The sequence below is a fragment of the Meleagris gallopavo genome, chromosome 28 (assembly GCF_000146605.3).
Source record: "Meleagris gallopavo isolate NT-WF06-2002-E0010 breed Aviagen turkey brand Nicholas breeding stock chromosome 28, Turkey_5.1, whole genome shotgun sequence".
In the NCBI taxonomy this organism is placed as follows: domain Eukaryota; kingdom Metazoa; phylum Chordata; class Aves; order Galliformes; family Phasianidae; genus Meleagris; species Meleagris gallopavo.
Genome location: NC_015038.2, coordinates 4327758 through 4349557, shown reverse-complemented (window position 1 = coordinate 4349557; position 21800 = coordinate 4327758). Strand labels below are relative to the sequence as shown.

Below are 21800 nucleotides of genomic sequence, written 5' to 3'. Positions count from 1 at the left end.
TTCCCTGCACATCTGTGGCCCTGCAGGAACCCAATTTGCTTCGTGTGCAGTGTGCAGTTTGGATTCCCACCATAGAAAAGAGCCCAACCAATGAAAACTGACCCAGTGGAGTGTGGTTTGGTCTAGGAGGGCCAAGAGGGACAGAGAAGTGTCTGTAGATGATGAATTGCAAGGGGTATCCTCTGGGAGTGCCAGCACTTCCTTATAATTAATTTATAGGAAGGGAACCGTGCTCTGGACTAATGTCCTCACCCTTGAATTGCAGGAGTCCCTTTTCAGAGTCCCACTTCAGGTCCAGTCCAAGGCCTGCAGAAGGCAGTAGAAAGAATTCCCAAGGCAGCAGGGCTGGTTCTGCTCTGGCAGTAGGTGGCTGTGTCAGCTCCCTTCAGTGACGTCCTGCCTCCTTCAATTAATTTGTTCCCTAAAAGATGAGAACAAAAGCCGAAAGTCTTCTGGCCAACCTCCTTGCACACAAAAACCCCACAAATATGGAGTTTCATTTTCAAGCCCCTCTGTTAAATACAGTCCTGTTTATGACTTTGGGCACTTTATTGTCTGGGCACTGAGAACCATAAGGCCCCTTCTGAAAACACACCGTTAGCAAGCCCTGCACCAAACTGAGGTTCACAGTAGCTCATGATGCAGTTTAACTGCAGTTCGTTAGGGAGATTGCAATCTATTTCCTACTGGCGCGGCTTTGAGCGGTTGCTCACAGAGCTCTTCCTCCCCCTGGTTTTTACAGTGCCCTTTTCTTATGGTTATTTTCACAGAGAGGCTGTGTTTGCAGGCCCATGTGCATGACGTGGCTGCCCCCATACAAAGCAGCTCTGTGTGTCTGTCGGGGTGCCCAGTGGCCCCGTGCCCCAGTCCCACGCACCACGGAGGAGGCATGGGTGGCTGCAGCTTTTGTGGTGACGGCCTCGGGGACCTGTCCTGGCAGCCAGGGGCTGTGGCAGGTCAAATGTGTCACCTCTCTTCCTCCTCCTCACTGTGCTGGGTACTGCGGGATATTGTAAGGAGCTGGAATGTTGAGCAGTGCTGTACGGCCGTGACAACCCTACACAGTCTCCAGTGGAGTCTCTGCCTGGCTCTGATATGACAATGTGCCACTCCAGCATCCCATGTGAGCACAGGGTCTCTCCACTCCACATGCTTTCTGGTAGAGCAGGACCTTCACAACACATCATACCTCTGGGTACAACACCATTTCTTGTGTCAAGGTGTAGCACTGATCCCTGCAGCTCCCCAGGTAACCCCAGCACAGCAGTTGTAGCCCCATGAGACCTCAGGTAGAGGGAGGAACCAGGAGTGTGCAGCTGGGAAGGAAATGGGCTGGGTGGAAATGTGCTGATGGGAGGCAGCACCATCCTTCATCAGCCCATTAGCTCAACCTTTTCCCTGATTGGTGTTGGGATTGGTGCCATGCCACACCTATGCCAGGAGGAAAAGAGCCACCTCCACACAACCTCAGCTTTGTCAGAAGGGCTCTATGACCCTAGGAGGCATGCGAGGGTGACCCTGCCATCACCTCTCACCAGTTTTAGGGCTGCACCAACTTTCTTTAAAAGCAACTCATCAGAACATCGCTTCTGCTCTGAACAGCCTAGTTCCTGTGCAGCAAAATTAATGCTACGAGGACAGGCGTGGAGGGAACGTCAGGCTCCAAGGTCAGCATTGCCTTTGGTCGGCTGCCAAACTGTGAGCAGCCAGGCCTGTCCCATCCTTCAGGAGCAGCAACCTGCTTGAGTCAGCAGCGGGCGTGCAGCGTTGGGGGTGTGCACCAGCACCTCACCCTAAGGATAAACTCCCGCAGAAAGGTTGCAAGGAGGTCCTCACTACAAGAAAGACATCAAAGCCCTGGAGCACGTCCAGAGAAGGGCAAGGCTGTGAAGGGTCTGGAGCACAAATCTTACAAGTGGCTGAGGGAATTGGGATTTAGTCTGGAAGAAGCTCAGGAAAGACGGTATGGCTCTCTGTAACTCCTTGAAAGCAGTGCCAGGCCTGTTTTTGATTGCGGTTACATCTCATTAATGAGGGGCATCATCAACCTCAGCAGAATCGGGGCTTGTGCTTTAAAACACACCACCACTGATTCCATCAACCAGCACTGTGGTTTACCCAACGCATGAGGGTGTAAGCTCAGCCCAGTCCAAGACCTTTGAGCACAGTATAAAAGCAGAACGAGAGAGAGGTGCCGAGGAGCGTAGGGGAAGCCCCACAGCTCCGCACGCCAGGGTCCCACGCCGCCGCCATTTTGTGCCTCCACCCCTCCCTCTTAATTTAGCGCGCCCCGCGGGCAGCGCCTACATTTCCCATGATGCCCCGCGCCTTCACGCGAGAAGGAGATATGCGTCCTGAGCCCGCCAGGGGGCGCCGTGCGACAGAGAGGGGCGGAACGGGCTTGGGCCGTTGCCGTGGTGACGCGGTACTCACTTCCGGGCGGCTCCGATTGGCTGCGGGACGCTGGGAATGCGGTGGCGTCAGGGCGGGCGCGGTGACGTGAGGCTGCGGGGGGCAGCAGCGGCGGTGGCGGTAGAGCTGCGGGACGGGAGCGGGGCCGTCACGGGAGGTGAGAACAGGGCGGGGGTCGCGAGGGGACGTGGGACAGGAGCAGCACGGAGGGGAGTAGGGTTGTGGTGTGGGGTGCTGTGAGCACGTGGGGTTGGGGGGCTGGTAGGGTGGCGAGGGGAGCGGGGCTGTCGGTGGGGGGTGTGTGCCCAAGGGGGGATCCTGAGAGCTACGTGAGGGGCTGGGACGGCTTGCTGAGGGCTTCCTGAGGGGTGGGGGCTTTTTAGGGGTGGGGCAGTGGGTTGAAGGCGTTAATGAGGTGCAGGTGCTCCTTGCAGTGGGGAGGTGGCCAGGCTGGGGGTTAGGGACAGGCGTGTCCCTAAAGCGTGTGGCTTCAGGGGACCCCTGAGGTGCTCTGCTGGGGTGTGGGCAGGAAGGAGAAGTAAAAGGATGGGGATTGAAGAACATTTGGATTTTGTGTTGAGGGATGTGGTTTAGTGAGGATTGTTGGTGATGGGTGGATGGTTGGACTGGATGATCTTGAAGGTCTTTTCCAACCTTGGTGATTCTGTGGATGGCCTTCCCCAGGGCAGCTTTGTTGGCCACTGAGGTAGGGAAGCAGGGGTGCCATCCTTCCTGCTGCTCCCTGTGATTTCCTGCAGTGATAGGGTAAAGGGCTGCCACCTTTATCCACGCTGGCTGTAGACCAGGCAGTCCCTGCTGGGCTGCACCCTCCCCCAGGCGGGCTCTGCCCTGTGGTGGCACCAGCTCTGCTGACTGGGTGGACTGGAGCTTTTAACGAGCTTGAGAAGCACTTGTAAAAAGTCCCAGGTGAAAGGTAAAGCAGTGTGCAGAAGTAGGTGGCAGGGCCTCTGAACAAGACTTGGTTTTCTTTCACCTCCCGCTTCCCTCTTTTGTTTTTTATTTCCAACCTGTTGTGTTTTTTCCCTCTTTGTTGGCCGCCTCCAAGGGCTGTCATCACAAGCAACGAGGATCCTGCTTTTGCATTGAACTGTTTTGACCTCTCCTATTTTTTTGTGGTCAAAATGCCTCCTGGCCTTATTATACTTTCAAAGGTTTCTGTGTGCTGACTCCACCACAGATGATGCTTAACTGCCTGATTTGTTTATGGGACTCCAGCTTATTTACACAAGGCAATGAATTAGGCCTCACAAAATATTTATGAGGTAGGTGTGTTGTGCTGTAGTGCCCCTGGATGGGAAATCAGGGCACAGAGAGGCTCAGTGGCTTGGAGCAGAGAGCAGACCAACCCTGTGCAGTGATGCTCACAACATCTGCTGGTCATCAGCTGCATTGTGTCTGGGAACTTCAAACCCAGTGTGGTTTCCTCCTTTCAGGCAGCGGCGGCCCTCTTGCCTCCAGCAGCTGGGCCAGGAGGCCTTGTGCTCACTCACATGCTAGGACAGCCCTGTGTGAGGGACTGAAGATTTACAGTGCAGGAGGACTGAAGGTGCAAGTTGGTCACCCTCGTACATCAGCCCATGTTGTACTTCTAGTTTTTGCTCTCCTCAGAAGTCTCATATGTGCACACTCCCTTGCTGCCTTCAGAGAATCCCTTTCCCTGGCTGACAGAAACATGTTGGGTGTGAGTTTTCCTTGTGATTTATCAGCCAAAACTGCAGGAGGAAGCTTTCGGGATCGATGTGCTGGCAGCTCCCTCTGCACCCTTCTGAGCTGGTGCAAGTAGTGCATTGTGCCCGCAGTGCTGGGCATGCCCTGGCACTTACCTGTGAGCCGCACAAGGTGAGCTGGTGATTTAGTCTTAATGCTCAGATCTCTGGCAGCAGCAGTGAGCGCTCTGCCCTGTGCTGGGGGCAAGCCCAGGGCGTGATTCGTGCACTCTGTACATGATTCATGTGTTGGTTAACACTGTCAATTTTGTTACCGAGTCGGGGATGGGTTTTACTGCTGGTGGAAATGAAGTAAGCCAGTTCCTGATGTGCCAGTGGGGATGTAATAACTTTATTGGCTTTCCTCATCAGGAAGTTAATGAACATTGTCTTGATGTTTGGTGGGAAAAACCACCTTCTGTTTTTGGGGTGGGATTTGAAGCCTGCTGCAGCCATAGCATTCTGCTGTGACCGTGGAGCTGTGGTGGGTGCTTGACAGCCCTGCTGGAGCAGAGGGCTGGCTGCTGGACCTGTGCCCTTCCCTTGGTGACATCTGCATGTGTGCAGCACCACTGTGCCACAGCCTCTCCCTGCAGAGGAGGGGCAATTGCTTGCTTCGAAGGGGCTGATCTTTGTATTATCTCTGCTTTTACATCACTGCAAGGAAGAGAGATTGTGTTGGGACTGACGCTCTCCTCCAAGGGACAGGGATTATTCGTGCCCTCCCCTAGATGTGCCTGGTGCTGATCAGCCTGCTCCATGCCCAACCTGTAAGCCTCTCCGAGAGCACAACAAATTGTTGCGTTGGGACAGATTTGCTTCTTCCTTGGCGTTGTCCTGGGTATCTGTAACTCCTGGTGCCTGTTGGAGCTGGGAGGTAGGTGCATGAGAGGCTGCAGCCTGAGGTGAGATCTGCTCCCTGCCCAGCAATTGCAGCAGGCTGTGGGTGTGGGATCAGTGCTGGGCTGCCTCGGGAGCCTGCTGCTGCTGCAAGGGGCAGTGCTGCAGAACGGGGCTTTTCCATCAGGGTGGGAGGAGCAGCTAAGCCTGTGCAATGTCAGGGTAGGTTCAAGTAGCATCATGTTCACAGCATCTTTGTTTAATGTTAGTCCAGTTAGTCTGCATAACTGTGTCTAAAAATAGAGCGTATTTTCTGTAAGTCCTCTCGTTCAAAGTCTCCAAGACTCTTTTTTTTTCTTTTTTTTTTTTTTCCCAGCAGTGGTCTCTTACTGCTCTCCTGTGCCTGCAGTTATTTGCAACATTATCAGGAAAACCAAGAGGGGTGAACTCTGGTAAACCCTTAAGTTTCAAGAACTGGAGAGGTCCATTAAAGTTGCAGTAACTCTCAGGCAGCCTCCCAAGGAGGTCAAGAAAGCAAACCACCTCATGGCCATAGCAGACCTTTTCAATGAGCTCTGTGTTTTAACATCAGCTTTGCACGCGGTCACAAAAACTGGGGGTAATGGAGCTGCAAATGTGGCCAGCACAAGGGGAAGGCAACGTACTGGCTGGGAGGAACTCGCCCCAGCAAGTGGCTGCGGCGCGCAGCAGAGGGAGTGTGTGTTTAAATTTCAGAGACGTCGCTGGATCTGTCCCAGTTCTCCCAGCGGCATAAATATCTGGCCTTCAGCACAGCTGTGGAAGTCCGTGTTGTGTTCTCTTGCAGATCGCTTTGGTCCCCAGCTCTCCATGCTGACATGGTAACGGAACGGCGGCTCTCAGCGGCGGGCAGGCAGGGACAGCTGCGGAGAGGTAACTTTTCCCTTCTGCCTTCAGATCTGTGAAAGCACACTGCTTATTTTATTAAAACTTGGGGTAGGGAAGAGACGAGGAAGAGCTTTCAGCAAGTTTCACTTCTCCCCGTGAGCAGAGACATTCTTAAGTTGCTTCTTAATTCTAAATCCTGTGCCTTACTTTTTGCTCAGTTTCTGAATGTGATCTTTCTGGATTCTGCTGAGGCGTGTGCTTTAAGTATTGTGGTCTAACCATGTTCCTCTGAGCCAACAGCTGCTTTCGAAGTATAAGAGTTTTGGTTATTTCATGGGTTTTACAACTGAAGTTGCCTCTTCTAAATTGGAGAGGACTGTACTTAGGTAGATGATCACCTACCTATCGCTCACGCAATCTGGCACCGATGTTGACAACATCTATTACTACATGACTGCCTTACCCAGGCAAAACTGAGCAGGTTATTACTGTTTCAGCCCTGCAGTAGAGGACGTGGCTCAGACTCCAGTCCTGCCCGTGGTGATGCTCAAGTTCCTCAGGATGGTCGCCTGCATGTAGCTGCTGTCTGTGCTGAGGGGATGGGTTTATTTCTGCCACAGCGCACATCTGATGTATTCTGCTGGATGGAGATGGGGCTAAGTTATAAAATGTCTCTTCAAGTTTATGCAACTGTTCTGCTCTCTCAGTCCTGGCATTTGGAACATGGACTTCCAAGGAACTTTGCAGTGTATGGAGAGGATTTTGTAATGAGCCACATGAGGCTGTGTTGATCAGGGAAGCATTGTTGTGCAGAATTGCTTGCTGATGTTAATGGTCTCCTTCTCTCAAGAGTGTTGTCTGTTGACAAATCTGTATTTTTGTACAGTACATCTTGTTGTGTTTGGGGGAATGTTTCTGCTGTGGCTTCTCAATTATGAACTGCAAGTCTACTGTGGTCTTGGAGACTAAGAGATTGGCACAGTAAGGGGCTCACGGCTTCCTTCAGGCAGCAGGAGCTGACAGGCAAGTGATTTTTAATCAGGTGCGATGCTGTTCGAGTGCTTATGGCTAAGAGATTATTTGCTGCTGGAACACACTGAGGTTTGCCCTCACTATGGAATTTCAGGGGTGTGGGCTTGTTTTGTGGTTTGTGTTGGCTGCCATGGGTCTGTCAAGCTCCATAGATGCTTTTGTGTAAGGCGCTGCAGAGAAGAGAAGGTTTTTGTTTTTTGGTTTTTTTTTTTTTTAGAATTATCACTGTTCAGAGATGCTAATTTTCACTGTTGCAGAAATTTTTGAGACTCTGGCAAAGTCAAGATAAATGATTTTTATAGATGTAGTGAGTACAAATGGGATTCTTCAGTAGAAGAGCTATTTTATTTCTTTAATCTTATACTCTAGAACACATTTGCATTGGCAGAATGCCTAGGAAGTTACTTTTCATAGAGTATGGCAATTGATGCCAGCATGAACCCTGTAGATCCAGGAACGAATGGTTTTCAATGGACTGCTGCCTGACTGCGAGAACTGTATGGAGCAAAACTGATTTGAGATGGGTCTTAGTTTCCAGTAATGCTCTAAAATTACTTTGTAATCACATTGTCTGACACATGTCTGTGTCCTTCAAGAGCTTGTGAACATGAACATCACAAGGGGTCAGGTATGTGCTGGGGTGCTACCCTGGGGATCCCCCCCCAACAGATCCTGCTCAAAAGGCAAATCTGAGGCTGCAGTTTGCAGGGAATCCTGACCTGACAGAGGTGTCAAGATGAAAACACAAGTCAGAAACACGTTGCTCCTGTTGCTGGGTTCTTACCAGGGCATCTTTCTGGCTTGTGGATAGCAACAGCCAGATGATGCTTGTGTTAACCAGAAACAGTGCCCTCATGCTGTGTTTTTCTGGTTTGCCCCCGTCTGTGAATTGGAACTGCATAGGAAAAAACAGAACATGCAAGTTCAACCCAATGACATATGAAATGGAGATAGGGAATGGATATGATGGTTTATAAGGGCAGATGACCTTTCTTATCTAAGTTGATAGGGAAGTTTTGGGGTTTTCCTGGTGATCTGTTAAGACAAACTTTGCTCTGAATCATACTGCTGGTAGTAAATGTCTCTCTAGGAAAGGTATTGTCAGGCTAAAGAGGGAACAGGTGCATCACTTCAGTGGTGCTCAAGTCTCTATCCTGTCTGATGTTTTTGTTTTTAATGCAAGTCTCAATTTCATCTTAAATGCAAATCTGAAATATGCCTTAAAGTACCTAAAATTGTTCTTAACACTATGCTGATTTTTATGGATTTTACCAGAGCTGTGGGACCATGGAAGCTGTCAACCTTGTGAGGCTGATGCAAAAAGTCTGTGGGTTCTCATGTCTATGAGGAGAGGTTATTCTGCGTGACTTAGGGACATCAGAAAAGAGCTGATGGTGTGCATGCATAAGTGTGGGGTTGGAGCTGGGAGGTCTTGGAGGTCCGGGGAGCTCACTGTATTGGGCTCACGGTGGTGCCCAAGAGGTGAGGGTATTATGAAAGGTGCTGATGCTTTGCTACAGTGTTTTGTTCTCTAGGGGCCCAGGCAGAAGTCCAAGCAGTCAGGAGCATGCTGAGATCCTCTCCTTGGCAGGGGTCACTGATCCTATCCTGGCTGAAAACAGAGAAACTTCTGCTCCTCCCTCTTGCTACACAGAGCGTAGCCAAAAATAGTAAGGAAACATCTCTCTTCCAGATCTCTGAGAGGGTGTTGAACTACTTTGTGCAACAAAGTTATTTTAATGCTCTCTGGATGCAGTCAAACTCAGATTTGCTCTCTCTCTCTCTCTCCCTTTTTGTGGTTGAAGGGGAGATGAAGTGAGCGTGGCAATTTGTTCCAACCATTTCGGTGCGGACGTTCCCAGGCTGTGCTGAATCATCTGAACCCGTGCCTGGGCATAATCGCTCACTGTCAGCTGTGTCCTGGGATCAGGGCTGCATGCCGAGCGCTCAGGATATTTTGCTACGGTCTACAAAATATGTAGTGCATTGCTGGGAGTCCGAGTGTAAGCATAGCAAGCTTACAGGCTGGTAGTTCTAGCACAGGGGATCTCAGTCACTGCGGAAAGGTTTGATAATATTTTTGTGGCTGGTTTCCTGGATTTGGGAGTACTGGCTGCCTGGTTTTAGGTCTTGCTGACTTGCTGGGTACTTGACTCCAGCCACATTTGGCTCCAGTGACTCAGAGCAGTGGCCTGCTGCTGTGTTTCTCTGTTTTCCCGTTGCTTTTCCAGGGGCTGATCGCCCTGTGAGGACACTCACTGGTGTCCCAGTGACACAGAGGCTTTGAGGGAAACCATGCCGTGTTCTGATAGTAATGCTGCTGCAGGGCAGCCACACTCACTGTCACCCAGTGCTCTCACAGTGCTCCTTGACTCTGGAGTTTGCAGTGGCAACTTGCTGCACTTACTGCTTTCCTGGTTTTCCCTTTAAGTGCAGTTCTGAGCTTGTGCCTGTTGTTTGCCTTGGGAACCTCGCTGTTCCTGTGAGCTCCTCCCGTCAGCTCTGTTCTATAATTACTGGTGTTCTTGAAACCAGATCCTTCCACGTGGCCTGCTGTGGATCGGTGGACAAGGGTCTGTAAGCAAAGCCAGCACCTTGGAGCAATGTGCAGCAGAACTTGGAGGTTCAGGGAGTGATGACTTTATCTCCCTTTGGGATGGTAAAGGAGAGTGTTTCCAGGCAGCTTCTTGGGCACTTCCAGAGAGGAAGCAGGGATGTAAAAGCAAGCCTGATGCTGGGCACTGGCTCTCCACTGACAGCAGGGTGGGCATGTGGGGTCAGGATACCACACAGCCTCACAAGCTGCCTTGTGTCTCTGCCAATACTAGAAGCGGTTTGAACTCAATGCAGTGTGCCCAAAGCATTGTCCTCCTGCAGCACACGGCCTCAAGAGGACAGCAGAGTCATCTTCCCTGGCAGCCTGTTCATGCAGCGTGGAGCAAGCTTGTTTTGCAGTGCTTGTATAGGCATGCTGCAGCCAAGCTGAGAGCAGCACGCCATCCCACGGCCAACATGCCCACAGACAGCCGGGCAACGCACTGCCCAGCATCACAGGACAGGTCACATCACCTCTGCTGTGCCCTAGTGTGACTGGGGATGGTCCTCTCTCATTACCAGACTTAACGATCTTCTCAAATGACAACACATCTATGCAGTTTCCAGCACTGAGAAGGTGTCACCTTTCTGGTAGCTGCTTGTTTCCTGGCTGTGCTCCTCGTCCCATCACTCAGCCACACACATCCCCTGCCCACTCTGGGCTGTCCTGAGTTGACAGCAAAACAAAAACATCAGTTGGCAGTTTCCAGCGTGAGACTTGGCAGTTTACTTGCTGAAAGTAATCCTGGAAACATTTCATATGGGAATGTGCAGCCAGAGGAGACAGTCACGAGCAGCATGGTGTACTGACCTGGGGCAGGCGAGGCTTGCGAGCGTGACTGGGAACAGGTGTCCAAAGCCATAATATGGGAACAAACAATGACACTTGGCATTGAGGTCCAAAACATGACGTCTCTGTGAGCTAATGCAGCAAGGAAAGGACAAGGAAGGAAGCACTACAAAACTCAATTATTATTATTTTTGATGATGGAGGAAATGGAGGTATGGGGGTTGATAGGATTTGCTGCAGGTCACAAAGCAGAACTTTGGATAAGAACTGGTGAGCGTTCAGCTCTTTGCTGCCCATCCTACTGCCACCCCTTTTGCAAAAGGGAACTGTGGAGCTCCAAGGCTGAAGCAGGCAGGGAGCCTCTTTCTGGAAAGCAGGTGAGCTGTGTAGGGATGATTTCTGCAGAAGCATGAACACTCATCCAGTATGTGCCATCTACAGGTTTTGCAGCATGTCAGATATGTCCTGGAGCTCCTGGAGCCAGAGGTATCTTTGCAGCTTCTGAAAGGTGAATTGAAAGGGAAGAGCAGCCCCTCCTGCAGGTCCTGCCCTCCAAAAAAACCCAGCACTAGTGAGAAAGCAGGAAGTTCCTTTTGGAGTGCATTGACCTGGTTTTGGGGACAGCTGTAATGCAAAAAGAGAAGAATCCAGTGAGTTTCACAACTCTTTGACTTATTTCTCTTCCTCAGTATCCAGGAAGTGGATGAGTTGTAGCATGTGGCTGATGTGTGATTCACTGGCAAGCCAGGCTGCTTGAGGCAAGCAGGGGAATCTCCTGTACTCCTTTGTCATGTTGTTGAGTAATTAGCAGCAACACAGTAATAGCAACTCAGGCAGCACCTGATGCTTAGCTGGCTGGGTTATACTTGGTGAAAAGCAGGCAGCAGCAGTGGAGGAAAGGACAAGGAGTGGACATCCATGGTGTTGGGGCAGAGATGCTTTCTCTGCCTCTCCAGCTCCAGTCGTTTATTCCTGCACGGAGTCTGCCTTGCAGCCAAGGCTTCTGAGTGAGGGAGGAAACACTTAAGTAAAGTGCTTCTGGGATCTCATTAGCTAATGAGGAGGTGTGCTGATCTTTCAGGAACAAAAAACAAACATGTTTTCAATGGTTGCGTCTCCTGGTTTTCTGCACTTGGTTACCTTTCCTGTGTTGCAGCATCTGCTTAGCTATTATTTGGCTTTTATTAGCAGTAGATGACGTGAAGGAGGAGGAACAGAAACTGGTATTTGATCATCAGATTTCGGAAGTGGTGACACAATCGAAGGGATGTCTGCAAATAATGGCCAATAAGAGACAACCAGTTTTGTTTTGTTTTTTTTTAATGGAAATCAGTTCAGTTTTTGGTGTGTATATTCAGTATGCACTCCATCTGAGAAAACGCTCCCGTACAGTACTGAATGCACAATCAACAGGATGTGCATTTGGATGAATTTGTTTTAATATTTTTGTCCAAATGAGCACAACGAGGTGCTTCCATGGTGAATTGGTTTCCTTTCATGGCTCCCTGTGACCTCCTTTACGGTAACTCAAACAACTGTTGGAGCAGGTGGACATTGTGAGCTGTCCCTCGGGAGGCCTGGGCCATTTCTGGCACTTTCCTTTGCCTGGAAGCTTCCATCTTCCAAGGAGGAGACACACGTGGTGACAATGCAGCATGCGGTGGGACTGGACATGGAGCTGCCTCCAACCCTGTCTGTGTAAGAAACAATTGTGAGGGGGATAGAGGTGGGAGAGTTCTCTCCACCACAGTGAGCACACTGAGGTTGCTTCTTTTTGGAGCTCACCCTCAGCAAAACACCCTCTGCTTTAAAGATGAAGTCCTTCTAATTATGAGCACTTTGTTTTAATTTGGTGGCTGCCAGCCCCTCAGTGCCTGTGCAGGAATGCACGTCTGCTCCTGGTGTGCAGTGCTCTGTGTGCAGTGTGCAGTGCTGTAGTAGTGATGAGGAACTGGGCTGCTCTGTCACATCCCTTGCAGTCCTCCTGCACACCCAGGGCAGTGGGCACTTCTCACACCATAAAATGCTTGGGCTGCAGGCATCAAGTGGGGAAGGAGCTCCTGGAGATGAGAAGGATCCTTTGGGCATCCTCTGCCCTCCACGCAGCCATTCCCTGCTGTCACCCCTTGGAGATTTGCAGGGTCCCCCACTGTCCCTCTGTCCTCTCAGTGGGATGGAGCTCAGCCACCCCACTCTGAACCAGGGGGCCTGCAGAGAGGCAGCACGTCCCCTTTGTGCTCATGGCTGCTGCTGTGTGATCCTCTGCAAAAACTTTCTGCCCTCAGAGGCACGCCTTTGTTGGGGCTGGCAGGAGGGGATCTCCCCAGTGCCTGGGACTGAATGAAGCATCCTGGAGGTGGCATAGTTCTCTGTTCTCTCTGCATGTGCCGGAAGAATCCAGCACTAAATGGAGTCAAAGAAGCTGTTGCACTGATTTTAATCAAGCCAGTGCTGGCTTGTTCTTTACACTCGACTCAATCCTTCAGCTGAAAGCAAGTAAGGGCTTGGAGGTCTCTGTGTTTGGCTGCTGCCTCCACTCCCAAAGTCGGAGGGTCTGGGGTCTGCACATCCCCTGCAGCAATACAGGGCCATGCCCAGCACCTTGCTGTGTGGGCACAATCCCTGCTGCCTTTCATCTGCTGAAAGCTTGGCTGAAATTAATGCCTCCCCCTCTCTCTATTTCCCTTGTTTGGAAAACAGGGGAAGGGCTCAGGGAAAGGCAGGTGTGCAAACAGCTCCCGCAGCTCCCTCTGCTCTTGGCCTGCAAGATATTAAAACAATGCATTCAGAGCTTTCTGGTAAAAGCTTTTCTCTCTCCATGGGTGGGATACATATCTTTGTCCTGCCCTCGCTGACATGGGACACCTCTGCTGGAGTCCGCCGTTGCTGTCAGATGTGTCCTGCCCTCTATTCTCCCACACCCCTGGGGTTTGCACAGCCATCTGCAATTAGATCAACTCTGAACACAGCCTTGGAGTTGCTTTGGTGGGTCTGGAAAGCTTGCTGCTGCCCAGGAGTGCAAGGTCCTGCATAGACCTCCTTCTGCCGTCCTCCCCTACTGACTGCTGTTCCAGACAAAAAGCATTTTCCTGATGTGCGTGCATTTATTTATATATAGACTTTAAACAGATCCAGCTTGTTATCCTCCATCTCCAGCAAATAGGTTTTCCTGCCTGCGTGTGTGCCCCACTGCGCTAGTGGAGGCCAAGGACAACACAGCCCTGAATGGTTGCTCAGTGCTGCCCAGGAGGCACAGGCAGGGAGCACAGCACTTCTGCAAGCCCTGTGCCCCTTTGCTGCTCCCGACAGAGCTGTGGGTAACACCACAGTCCCAGTTCCTTGACACAGTGCTGTCCCCACTGCTCTGAACTCCTGGTACGCAGGGGAGAAGCGAGCAGCAAACCCAGGTTGTGTTCTGGCACCGGCTCTTGGGGGTGCCTGGCTGCTGGCTTTGCAGCATGCTGACATTCAGCTTCCCCTCTGCAGGTTTTGTCCTTCCCCTTGGCACCGGCTGCTGCTGGTTGATCTGACCTTGCTCAATGCTGACAGCTTCCCAAGAAGCTGGCTGCAGCACAAGTGCCAGTTGCTGGGAACAGAGGAGGGGAGGATGCTGCAGGAGGGCGAAGTAGCCCGGGGAGCCCTGTGCCACCAGGACCAGTTTGCTCATGGGTTGCCCTTGTGCAAGTCCCCTGCAAGCAAGGTGCACACTTTAGTGCATGAAGATGCTAGCAGTTTAACTGGAGTCTGCAAATTGGGGCTGTCCTGGGGAAAGCTGGATGTCAGTGGCTTGTTTGATGGAAATAGAGCATCTGGTTTCTCTACCTTAAAATAACTCCTTTATGGAAACGGCTGCACTCTATGTAGAACAGGCTTCAGGCATTAATTGCTGCAGCAGGACTCAGTGCAGGGGTTGAGATCTGGAGGCTGGGATGTGGGCACTGAGCTGGGCACTGGGAACAGCACCAGCCCAGCAGGGATGGGATGGATGACTACAAACAGGGAGAGGAAACACGGGGAGAAGGGGCCCACACTGATCCTCCCACAGGAAACCTCGGATTAGGACATGGGCTGGGTTGTGCAGCCAGACCCATGGCTGAGCACAGCCCCGCAGCTGTATGAGCAGCAGCAGCACGCTCAGCTGAATGGCTTTTGGCAGAGGAGCCGGGGCTGGTTACAACACAAGGAGTGAAAATAAACACCACTGCTGTAACGGGAAGGAGTGGGAGCGCAGGAGCTGGCAGGAAGCTGTCACTCTCCCAGTGTGGGGCTGGGGCTTGCAGACCCAGAGCCCTGCTTGTGCCCCCTGCAGCCACTGGGCTGAGGACAGTGTGGAGCTCAGCTCTGTGCTGGCAGCTGCAGTGTTTGCTATCTGAACCCTTCCGGTAGTCCTGGCTGTGCCAAACCCCCGTCCTTGGCTGCCACTGTGACAGCACGGGGTGCTGATGGCTGCAGGGGATGTTGCCCAGTGCAGCGCCTCTGCTGTGGGATCTGCAGGGTGGGGAGTCCGGCCTCTGGTCCCTGCGTTGTGGGATGTGGGCTGGTTGGTGTCCTGGGATCAGTCTGCTGAGCTTTAAACATGATTCCAGCAAAGCAGCCTTTAAGGAGACCCAGGGTCTGCTTGTCTCCATGGATAAGGACACGAAGCAAAGCAGGATGGCGGGGCTGCGCCCATGGAACTGACATGCCTCTCCTTCTGTCTGCAGGCTAGTGCAACTGGCAGGGTCCATCTCGGATAGATGCAGATGATGCCAGAGCTATGACAGGGATTGCAGTCCTTGCACTGAGGGGTGATCAGTTATGGAACAACTACAGGAGGAAGTACCTGAGGTCAGGGAAGAGGAGGAGGAAGAGGAAGAGGCAGTGACAGTGCCCAGCGGAGCATCGGACCCAAGTGTAGGACCAGAAAGCTCACTGCCCTCGAGCAGCTACACCGGTGAGTGGAGCCACATCCCCCACAGTCACAGAGAAGGGCCTGCACATGAATGGAGCTGGGCTTCTAATGGGCTCATGCAATAATTCTTGAGGGCCAAAGCATGGAGGGATCTATTTCTTCCTCTGCAGTCACCACACACCTGATGGCAGTGGCTTGGGAGATGGAAATAGAGCCAGGAAGGGGGGAAGGCTGTGCCCCAGAGTGTGTACACTGAAGAGGGGAGGGCTCCCAGGGTGCTGAGAATCATTCTTTGTCTGCTTCTTGAAATCCTCAGTGCAAACTGATCTTATGAGTTATGCTAGCTACTTTGCAAAGCTTGTGGAGAGGTTTCACTGCCTAAAATTAAGCTCCAGAGTCCTTCCGAACTCAACACTATGTGGAGCCTTTTAGCTTCTGGCAGCACTGTGGCTCCATACATGGCATCAGCCTGTGGCCAGTGCCTAATCTCAGAGGTTAACCACCCAAACACAGCTCTGGAGGCAGGGCTGGAAATGCCTCATCAGTCCGGTTCTGGTGGGGTTGGGAGCAACGCTGTGCTGCTCAGGACAGATTCTGTTGTGTGTTTGCAGACCTTTCACAGAGCTCCTCTCCCTCCCTGTCAGACCAACTGCAGATGGGCTGTGAGGAGACGGCCTCGGGGGCACTGAACGTGGAGTGCAGAGTCTGTGGAGACAAAGCCTCGGGCTTCCACTACGGTGTGCACGCCTGCGAGGGCTGCAAGGTGCGTCCTCCCTGGGGAGCGTGGGGTTCAGCCTGGGTCAGACAAACATGTCCCACTTCTTAGCTTGTTACGCTTTATTTTGTAAAGCAAATCCTTCTACCCCAATGGGGACCTTGGCTTTGCTTTTAAAGATGCTGTCTGTGCTGCAGATCAGCCATGAGCTGCGTGTTTATCCCACTGGGATCGCTGGCCACAGCTTGGCCGCACCTCTAAAATTCCTTCCCCCGCACCAGATGCCAGCGGGACGGCATTAGCAGTGAGGCCCTGCCAGACTTTCCTGCAGGCTGAGGCCCACAGCCTGTTCCTCCATCCCTCCCTGCTGGCTGCATGCAGTATCACACACCCAGTCCCACTCTACCCCTTTTCCCACTCCTTGTGGCTCTGTTTGTGCTGAAAACACCCAGTGGAGGATGAACCTCTGTGAAACTGCTGTGGATAACAAACTGGCCTGATCCTAAAGTGTGGGTGCTAACGCTGCTGTTCCCTTGTCCCCCTGCTCCTCATCCCACTCTGTGCAGGGTTTCTTCCGCCGGACGATCCGCATGAAGCTGGAATATGAAAAGTGTGAGAGAAGCTGCAAGATTCAGAAGAAGAACCGGAATAAGTGCCAGTACTGCCGCTTCCAGAAATGCCTCTCGTTGGGCATGTCACATAATGGTGAGTGTCACTGTTGTTCCTGGGCCTGCTGGTGAGGTGCCCTGGGTCCATCTGCCCCATGAGCAATTCTTCATCCCAAGGATTCACAGGCAGGTAGTAATAGGACAAGGGGAAACAGTTTTAAACTAAAAGAGGAGAGATTTAGGTTAGATGTTAGGAAGAAATCCTTTACTCAGAGGGCAGCAAGGCTCTGGCACTGCTGCTCAAAGTTGTGGGTGCCCCAACCCTGGAGATGCCTGAGGCCAGGAAGGGGCCTTGGGCAGCCTGAGCTGGTGGGGGGTCCCAGCCTGCAGCAGGGCTGATCTGGGGGGGCTGTAAGGTCTCTTCTAACCCAACCGTTCCATGGTTCTGTGATTCACCTGGAGAGGCCATATATAGCTTGCATTACACTGTGGCTTTTTTTTGCCAAGGAATCAGCTTCTTTCAAACCCAGCAGGGCGTTGGGCCTTGTCTTCCATTTCTTCCTTACCAGAATGGGCTTTTTCATCCTGCCATGCAGGCTGGCTGCTGGCACATGGCTCTCCCTTTTGTGTTGGCCCAGTGGGAACTAGACACACAGCTTGCTGGGATTTTTGAGCTTCAGGTGGAACCATCTTGTTTCTGGCCCAGCCAAAGTGTTTATGTGGGAAGCGGGGCTTGTGGTAGAGCCCATATGATGGAGATGTGAGGCTGTGTTGTCTGATTCTCTGGTGTTGCTCCTCGCAGCGATCCGCTTTGGCCGCATGCCAGAGGCAGAGAAGAGGAAGCTGGTAGCGGGGCTGACGGCGAGCGAGATAAGCTGCCAGAACCCACAGGTGGCCGACCTGAAAGCTTTCTCCAAGCACATCTACAACGCCTACCTGAAAAACTTCAACATGACCAAAAAGAAAGCGAGAGGTATCTTGACCGGGAAGGCCAGCAGCACCCCAGTAAGTTCCCTCCAGTGGCAGGCAGGGCTGGCTGCAGCCTGTGTGGGGGGCTGTTCTCTGGGCTCATCTTCCTCCTGCTATAACTACTGCACGTGCAGCAGTTCCCAGCTACGTGGTCTTTACATGTCTTGCTACTTGCTGAGAAAATTCCCACCTCTCCTCAGACTTGTGCATGTGTGTGTGGGTGCTGTTTGCCAGTGCTCCCTTAGCACTGGCAGGAGAGAGCAGCAAATGGACAGGCAAAGACGAGTGTCCTGGGCAGAGCATGAGTGCAGCAAGTTCCTGACCACTCTTTTCTTTTTCAAGCAGCCTTTTGTGATCCATGACATGGACACCCTGTGGCAAGCAGAAAAGGGGCTGGTCTGGAAACAGCTGGTGAATGGGATCCCCCCCTACAAGGAGATTGGGGTGCACGTCTTCTACCGCTGCCAGTGCACCACAGTAGAAACTGTGCGGGAGCTTACTGAGTTCGCCAAGAGCATCCCCAGCTTCATAGGCCTCTACTTGAATGACCAAGTGACTCTGCTGAAATATGGGGTGCACGAGGCCATCTTTGCCATGCTGGCTTCTATCATGAACAAGGATGGGCTGCTGGTGGCCAACGGGAATGGCTTTGTGACCCGCGAGTTCCTGCGTAGCTTGCGCAAGCCCTTCAACGAGATCATGGAGCCCAAGTTTGAGTTTGCTGTGAAGTTCAATGCACTGGAGCTGGATGACAGCGACCTGTCTCTGTTTGTGGCTGCCATTATCCTGTGCGGAGGTGAGCAGATACAGAATCCCACAGGGGTATGGGGACTGGAGGGGCCAGGCTGCAGCTAACCAGTGCTTCAGCAGGGCCTTTGCTGGCAGAGATCAGCCACGGGTGTCTTATCATAGTATCACAGAATGGTTTATGTTGGAAGAGCTCTTTAAGTTTCATCTGGTTTAACCCCCATGCCATGGGTTGCTAGTCTTAGAAAGGTGAGAGAAGAACTGAACAGATCTGACCCCAAAGATTAGATAAAGTACCATCCCTTTCTCATCAGCTGCTGTGGGACATGCAGTCTGAGGGCATGCAGTTTCCCCCTTTTCCTGGTTGACCAGATTGGAGTCACTATGGGCGGGTTCCACTCCCTATCTCCATACCTTCACGAGCAGCATGGGCTACACCATAACACCAACTACCGTGCTTCCTCCCTACAGACCGTCCCGGCCTGATGAACGTGAAGCAGGTGGAGGAGATCCAAGACAACATCCTCCGAGCGCTGGAGTTCCACCTGCAGTCCAACCACCCGGACGCCCAGTACCTCTTCCCCAAGCTGCTGCAGAAGATGGCTGACCTGCGGCAGCTGGTGACAGAGCACGCCCAGCTGGTGCAGAAGATCAAGAAGACAGAGACAGAGACCTCCCTGCACCCGCTCCTACAAGAGATCTACAAGGACATGTACTAAGGACCTCTTATTTATGAGAATGAAGCCATGGATTCCAAGCGAGACTCTTTGTACAAAAACAAAGAAAACCTTTCCCCATGTCTTCCATTTCTTCTACTGGAAACTCTTTTCTACACGACTCCAATGTACGGTACATAGGGCAAGGTGCCAGAAGGTTTTGCAGTCACCTCCTGGTAGCTTGGGACTTCCATTAACACACTAACGAATTTACAAAGGCAAATCATAAGCTACTGTTTCCATTACTGTGGGGCCTCCAGAGCAGCTGGGTGGTTTGCATGGCATGGACGGGGGATTCCTGCAGCAGCTTGGGGCTAGCGGGGGCTGTTCCAGTTGTTCAGAGCCCCAAGTGTGGTGTGGTTTCCTCATGGGCAGCAGCAGCACTTAGGGTGTGTCTTTATCATATTGCACTCTAAAGATGTAGTCCTGAGCTGTGAAGTTTAGGACAGTGGCACAAAAGGAAGTATTTCTCTTCCCCAAGGAAAAGCTGGCATATTTGAAGACCTGTATGGCTGTCCTAGCAAAGAGCCTTGGCTGCAACCCCCCTCTCTCTGCTCCCAGTGCCTCCACTTCAGAGGAACCTGTCCCTTAGCACCTCTGTGTCAAAGAGGGCAGGGAAGGGGTTGACTCAAGAATTCACCTTTGGAGCAGAGGCCCACAATCCTTTTGCTTCCCCAGGCAGTTCTGAGCAGATAGGAGTTCCAGAAAGGTCTGCACAGGGCAGGTGTGGGATGAGGTGGCTGTGCAAGCTCCTTGCAAGCACCAGAGCACGCAAAGCCTTCAGCAACACCAGCATGGGGAAAGTTACGGCCAGCCCACAGAGCCCAGGGTGCTGACAGGGCATTTGTGGGGTTGTGGGGAGGGAGCACATCCCGGGCTGGAAGGTTCTGCAGAAGAGATCTGGTGATCCACAGCACCAGCAGAGCAGCCCTGACAGGGGAACAGCAGCACTGGGGAGTGCAGGAGATCACTGCACCCCAACCTGGTGTTGCTACCACCAAAGTGTGCGTGGATTCGCCCCTCTGCTTATGGCTGTGCCTCAGTTTCCCCCTGCAGGAACAGAAGCCAGGCTGCCCTTTTCTCAGAAGGGGGAAATGAAGATCAGTGCGCTGGTTGCAAAGAGCTTTGCAGCTGTAAAACACAATATAAACACCAAGTATTCATAAGGGGGGGGGATGCTCACCCCAAACTGGTTGGGAGTTTCCCCTGCCCTGCTCCACACCATGCCCTGAGCTTGGGGACAGCTTTGGGTTCTGGCCTTCCCTTCCATGCTGCTGGGCTGGCAGTCCCATACCTGCTGCTGCCCTCTGCCTCCTCACTGTGCCTCAGTTTCCCCACCCTCACCTCCCAGCCGTACCTCACAGGGCTGTTAAGGAGTTACCATTTCTAAAGCACTTTGAAGTCCTCTGGGGAAGGCACCGGAGATGTGTGCTGCTCCCAGCATGGGGGTCTGTCCCCAAAGCCCCCACTGTCCCCCAGAGCTCGGTGGCACCCCCAGGGCACATGGACCCCTGTGTTGGTCACCTGGGGGACTTTTTGCTCTTCCCTTCAGTGTAACAACCCTCAAAGTGAAATGTATATTTTTGCTAGAAGTACAAACCTCCAAGTGTTTTTAATAATATAAATAGTGTCTGCAAACTGACTTGACTTTAAATAAATCTGAACTAAATATTTAAGCACCTTTTAGCACCCAGCCCTTCTGTGCAGGGTTGAGCACTTGGGTTGTTTCCAGCACAGGGGATGGGATGCATTTCCATTCCTGCCTGCATCCTGCATTTCCAACGGGACCAAAAGGCAGTGGGAGCGTGTTGTCAGTGTGGTCTCAGCTTCATTTAAGTGCTCCCTGCCCCAGATCTAAAGTGAACCAGCATAGTGAACCTGCTCAGGTACTCTAGGGGAAGTTACACCGCATCCCTTTGCATTTCCCATGCCTGATTTATGGCAATTTGGGGACAGAGACCTCCCCCACACCTCCCACCAGCATGAGGAACAGCAGGGCAAGGGTTAACGCAGTTAAGATGAGGGTGTGCCCACCCCACCAAGGTCATAAAAGCCCCGGAGGTACCTTTCATCCTCTGCACTGCCGGAGGAGATGGAGCCGGGCTCACTGGTGGCACCGGGGGCACTACGGGGCCGGGGGGCCTCTGTGAGACCCCTGTGCAGGTAGGGCTCGGGGAGAGGGGCTGCTGGAAAGGCTTTGGGGGGAGAACGGGCTTTGAGCAGAGCCCCGTTGGAGGGCAGAGTCGTGCCTCTGAGAATTCCCTTCTCTGCCCCCCAGCGTTTCCCCCGGAGAGCGTTGGGGTGAACAGAAAAGCGCCCGGCTCTCCTCCGAGCCCCAGCTCGGTCCAGGGTGGGGGCCCCGTGTTGAGGAGTCCCTGCTGCCTTCTGCCCCCCTATGGGGAGCTGGGGGGGTACCTCAGGGTTGTGCAGTTCAGGTTCCCCCTCCAGCTCAGCCTCGGGCTTCGTTTGCCTTGCAATTAGCAGGGAGATAAGGCTGAGTCGGGAGCTCCGCCGGGGACAAAACGTGGTCGCATCCCTGAAAGCCACTGCCGGGGGATGATGCTCCATCCCTGCGTTTTGGGGCCACCCCGGCCATGGAGTTTCTCCCTTTCTGCAGGAATTTTGCCCGCGGTTCGTGCAGGTTTGGGCAGCGCTGCCGATTCTTACACGGCACGAAGGTTCCCCTGGCTCCGGGAGAGCGCTGCGAGTGAGTGAATGAATGGGGACGGGGAGGGCAGGCGGCTGGCAGCGGGGGGGTGACTCCTCTTTGTGTGTCCCCGTGCTCCTCCAGCTCCCAGCACGACCCTGAGCAGCCGCCGCCCGCAGTGAACGGCCGCAGCCTGGCTCACCCCCGCCGGGGGGGGTCAGAGCCGGGGGCGGTGGTCCGGAGG

The 21800-nt window shown here is 52.7% G+C and overlaps 1 protein-coding gene across 5 annotated transcripts; it reads left to right on the top strand.

Annotated features, from left to right (window-relative positions):
- The first annotated feature begins 2457 nt into the window (after positions 1 to 2457).
- PPARD (peroxisome proliferator activated receptor delta) lies at positions 2458 to 20595 on the top strand. Of its 5 annotated transcripts, none has more exons than XM_019623314.2 (8): positions 2461 to 2569; positions 5806 to 5891; positions 14967 to 15196; positions 15799 to 15917; positions 16436 to 16574; positions 17280 to 17482; positions 17789 to 18242; positions 18665 to 20595. In XM_019623314.2, the coding sequence occupies exons 3-8, from the start codon at positions 15061 to 15063 to the stop codon at positions 18910 to 18912; spliced, it is 1299 nt and encodes a 432-aa protein (XP_019478859.1). In that variant the 5' UTR covers positions 2461 to 2569; positions 5806 to 5891; positions 14967 to 15060; the 3' UTR covers positions 18913 to 20595. The 5 variants fall into 5 exon arrangements, with proteins under 5 accessions (XP_031412860.1, XP_019478859.1, XP_010722654.1 ...); XM_010724352.3 differs by having other exon boundaries at positions 15766 to 15917; positions 17792 to 18242; XM_019623312.2 differs by having other exon boundaries at positions 15766 to 15917.
- Positions 20596 to 21800: the final 1205 nt, after the last annotated feature.

What these genes read in the sequence shown, in the direction of transcription:
- PPARD (XM_031557000.1), top strand. Translation starts at nt 15,061, where the DNA reads ATGGAACAACTACAGGAGGAAGTACCTGAGGTCAGGGAAGAGGAGGAG. An exon ending in GCCCTCGAGCAGCTACACCG is followed by an intron (nt 15,197 to 15,765) that starts GTGAGTGGAGCC and finishes GTGTGTTTGCAG; the next exon opens with ACCTTTCACAGAGCTCCTCT. An exon ending in TGCCATTATCCTGTGCGGAG is followed by an intron (nt 18,243 to 18,664) that starts GTGAGCAGATAC and finishes TCCTCCCTACAG; the next exon opens with ACCGTCCCGGCCTGATGAAC.